Source organism: Gavialis gangeticus, unplaced genomic scaffold (genome assembly GCF_001723915.1).
Source record: "Gavialis gangeticus isolate Ggan-Ray unplaced genomic scaffold, GavGan_comp1, whole genome shotgun sequence".
NCBI classification, from domain to species: domain Eukaryota; kingdom Metazoa; phylum Chordata; order Crocodylia; family Gavialidae; genus Gavialis; species Gavialis gangeticus.
In genome coordinates this window covers 1010292-1015016 of record NW_017728975.1, presented here as the reverse complement: position 1 = coordinate 1015016, position 4725 = coordinate 1010292, and the positions used below count along the sequence as shown (strand labels likewise).

The window sequence follows — 4725 nt, the reverse complement described above, 5'->3', positions numbered from 1 at the left end:
CCCCCACCCCCCTCCCCTGCAACAGACATGTTACCTGTAGAGTCTTGCATCTTCACCTGGTATGAAAACCTGAAAGTCCCATTGATGTTTGCATTAGATAAGTGGACAATTTACACCCAAGTGGAAGTGAGAGAATTGTCTGAGATCCACATCTTTATCCTTTCAATTCAATATTTTTCTAAGTTTCAGTAGAGCTTTTATATCATTACACAGCTTCATATAATCTGCATAAATTATACTTTTATCTTTTATTTTGGAACTTAAATTATGTAGAGACTCTCAGATACATTTAAGTATTACATGTTTAAACATCTGAAGTGTACCTTTTGTAGGTTTTCTATATAAGTTATAACAGAGCCTTTAAAGATCATTTTCTCAGGACTTGCCAAACCAAAAATGATGCAACTTCTCCAGAGCCTGATATGAAAGCTGTCACGGTGTAAAATGTGGAATCTTCCATGTCTAGTGACATAAAGCTGCCAGTGGTAACCCTAATGAGATAGTAGACATTATACCTGCCAGTGGCATAGGACTGAATGTTGCCCAGTCTGTAAGTTGGGGGCAAGTTGGTTTGTTTTTTAAATGGCCTGTTTTAGAGATTTTGACTGATCAGTCTCCAGACCCATGGTTTATAGGCAAAATGGAAGCAAGGTAGTAAGAGAGGCAAGGGAAAAAAAAACAGGATGATGAAATTTACTGCTCTCCATTTTGGTTCAGTGCAGTTATTTGGGTCAAATGAGCAGAATTTGGTCTTGTATGTGGTACACAGATAAGATATGTGATGGTTGTTTGTTTTTAATTGCAGACTAAGTGATGGCAATGAGTACCTCTTCCAAGCCAAAGATGATGTAAGTTCTTTTCACCCTCCTTTTTCTCCCTTGTTTTATGTTGTGTATGTCACTATTCTACCTCTGCGTGATAAGGAAAAGAAAAATCTTGGGTAAAATCCTACTCTCCATTATATGTGCATGCCCCTATACTTATAGGTCTACTAGCATTACAGTTTGTTCCTGCAAAACTCATAGGGTTAGGAAAGAGGGGCTTCTAAGGTGCCCATTGTAATATTTGTATCTTCTGCAGTAGTTAATCCACACCTGCAAAGTGTAGGTGCAGGACACATGCATACTTTAGGAGGATTACAGGGCCAATTTCTCTTTAACTTCCTACTTCCGTATCAGGTGCCTTGTTGAGGGAATGATGGAAAAGTCTGATGCACTGATTTTAACTGCAATGTAACTTTGTTTGTGGAAGGAGGAAATGAACACATGGATTCAGGCGATCACATCAGCTATCTCCTCTGACAAAATTGAAGTGTCTCCAAGCACACAAAGTACTCCAGCTTCTAGTCGTGCCCAAACCCTGCCAGCCAGTGTTACAATAACCAGCGAATCCAGTCCTGGCAAGCGGGAGAAGGACAAAGAAAAAGACAAAGAGAAGAGATTCAGCCTTTTTGGTAAAAAGAAGTGAACTCCATCTCCACACACACCCTGCACTTCTCTGACCTTTCCAGTGGAATTCCAGCATGCAAGCTCAGAACCAATACATTACTATCTGTGCCTAATGTTCCTCAATGTGATTTAAATTTTTTTATTTATAGAGCATTTAAAAAAGCCAACAAAAAAAAAAGAATCTAAAGTTACAAATGTTTGAGGTGCATTGGGCAGCTTCTGTATGAGAGGGAGGACCAGATTTTGTTTTTGTTTTTTTAATGAAGTTAATGTAGATTAGATCTTAATATTTAAACTGTTCCTCAATTTTGTGAGGCTGTCTTGAAAAATAACCCACTTCTAGTGATATTGGTATGCAAGGCAGCGGTGCTTACAAATTACCTGTGCACATTGAAGACAACTGTACAAATTTTCAAACACGTTCACTTCCATTTAAGGTTGTTATGCTGAGTCTTGACTAGTAGAGCCTCCCATTACAGTTCTAACCTTTATTAAAATGATAGTGTATTATCTTTGCTGTAACAGAGTGCAGGTATATGCATTAACTTACGGACAAACCATTTGTATCCTGGCATCAGTTATTAACACAACCTGAAGCTTTTTTGCATCCAGTACGACAGTTAAGAATGTTGGTGTACAAGAAGGATTAGCATACTGATACAGTTTTAAATAATCTGTAATTTCGATTTTTTTGCTGAAATACATTATATTGTATGTTTCAGATAATTCTAGTATAAAGTATAATAAGACTAGATGTATAATAAACCCTTTAAAAATCATTGATAAGTGTAAAAGTGGAACTGAAGCATTTACTGGGAAAAAAAAGTAATGTTACTCAAATGGTTACTTGCTTGTCAGCTACAGCACTGTGTGTTATAATTTTGCTACATTACCTTGCTATTTGATACATAGTGTGCATTCTCTGTCACTGTAACTATTGTAATGAAAAATTTTCATCTTACTGCACAATCAGAAACTACATTTAATAGGAATGAACTCTCAATGACTGGGCCTGTAGTCAGAGTAGTACTGGAACTGGCTTTCAGTTGTATGGAACTGTACCTCTAGACTTTTACCCTATCTGTTAAATATATGCTATGTCATTAAATGCTTTTAAAACTAAATACACTAGTAGTTGTTTATTTTGCTTCTGACCATGTCAAACAGTAATTTTGAAACTGGATCAAAGGAACATTATTTCAAAATAGCATCGTTCGTTTTGGTAATGACCTGTCTGTTTAAAAACTGTATGCAAGGATGTTTCAGAATCTAACAGCAATTTCAAAGTAAAACCATTTTGTGTGCAATGATTGTTTACTGGGCTACATCACATCTCTGCATAGTCGTAAATGATCAGGAGGTTCAACAAATGCCACCACCAGTGTTCCTGGCTGCTGTTTGCAATTTGCCATTTTGCTATTAGTTTCTGAAATGCATGCGCACGTGTGTGCATGTGTATGCGTGTGTGGGTGTAATCCCTTATTAATAGGAGTTCTTACGAAAGCCAAAAAATCCCCAAAACAATGTGGTGGCTGAAGAGTTAAAGCCTGTGAGGAATTCCCTACCTGTAAAATGTTGGAAAGTTTCAGGTTTTTTCCTTCACTAAAAGTAAACCCAGCAGAATCAATTTAGCTAAGCTTTGTAAGGCAGCCTGCAACTTAAACACTAGAATCTGTTAGTCTGTTTAATTTAATTTCATGCCTTATTATTAAGCTTTAAAAAAAGAGTTTATCTTGAGATAAAGCCACTAGTATATTTGAAGTTATTTTAAGGCTCCATGTTCAACATGGTACATAAAAAAAGTCAAAGTCGTTGAGTAAAATGAAGATTCCCTTTTAATGCAGTTAAGATCCAAAACCAAAACTTATAATACACTTTAGCATAGCCTTATCAGATGGTTATTTACAGTGTACTGTTTATTATCTCAGTCCTCTTTTTTATGACAGACTGTAACCACCTCAATTTTAAGAATATTCATCAAGTAGGAAGCTACCCAGAGCAATCAACTAAAAGCAGTATCTCCAGGAAGCTCTAATCCATATTAAGGGAAATATTTTAAGAGGTCAGTGAAAAATAACTAATCAGTTTTTACATCTGAAGGATTAATAAAATATACTCTGAATGTAAATGTAAATCCTAAATAGATTTAGTTTTAAATACCCAGCAAGATCCTTTCAAACCTAAATCTTTAACATGGAGAGGGGTGTAATTAGCCATGTTAATCAGAAAGCAGGATAGAAGTGCACTTTATTGGCTAACTGAATCAGCTGCACAAACTTTCATGAGCAGCAGCTCACTTCATCAGATGTAGATAGTGTGTTTGATTCAGTTAGTCTATAAGGTGCACCTCCACCCTGTCTTTAACATGGAGATGATATGATATCACTATCTTTATTTCTGTCATGGAGAGCTAGTGTATCATATTTCTACTGGGAATTTTTTTTGCTGTTTTTTACTTAGCTTTATTATATAAATGTTGAGACTTATGGGTTTTTACTGGTGTGATATTGACTGTTTTAGCTTGGTTAGTGGCACATGGGTAGAGAATAACACCAGCAGTCTTGTATGTGTGAAACTGAATTTAAAAAAGTGCAAAGTTTACTCTGTCAGAATAGAATATGAACTATTATTCACAGTTGATTAAAATATACCATACTGTTGATGACGTATCACATTTGTCATTTCTTTATTAAAGCTCTTACTGTCAGCAACTTAACACTGCTGTGTGTGAGTGCCTGTTGTATGTAAAGGGGGGCTGTGGTTTGGTGCGTTCCTGATGTTAGCATCTGCCTGCCTTGTTGTTCTGGCTCTCTTCTTTTTTCTTTTTTTTTTTTCCTGCAAAACACCCTAACTGTTAGGACTGGAAACCTTGTTACTTGGAAACTGCTGTTGAGGATCCTCTGCTGAGATACAAGTGTGAGTAAAACTGAGTGTAGGTATATTTCTTTCTGGACCAGACAGCGACATTTCTCTGTATGGTGCAGCACCAAGACTAAAAGAAAGTGGGAAGGCTGGCTGGGCCCAGTGGGGATGTGGATTGTTTCCTTTCTATCCCAAGGGCAGTCATTCAGGAAAGACCATATAGCTTCAAGTTTCATGGACTTGATGCAAGTCCCTATTAGTGCCAAAGCTCTAGGTCCCTTCATGATTGACCCAGACAGATTTGCAAGAAGTCCTGCCATGTTCAGGGATTGAATTATACTTGATATGCCACACAACTTCAGAATTGGGACCTTCGTAAAGCATGATCTGTCCTTTTGGTTACTGTGTGGAAGAA

At 37.0% G+C, this 4725-nt stretch overlaps 1 protein-coding gene across 1 annotated transcript in view; it reads left to right on the top strand.

The window, feature by feature from the left end:
- The window catches only part of SPTBN1 (spectrin beta, non-erythrocytic 1), a 261640-nt gene extending 257523 nt beyond the window's left edge, over positions 1–4117 (top strand). Inside the window, exons 34-35 of the mRNA XM_019508070.1 lie at positions 806–848; positions 1252–4117. Of these exons, the coding sequence (XP_019363615.1) occupies positions 806–848; positions 1252–1467 (259 nt within the window). The 3' untranslated portion in view covers positions 1468–4117. The remainder of the gene's footprint in view (positions 1–805; positions 849–1251) is intronic.
- Positions 4118–4725: the final 608 nt, after the last annotated feature.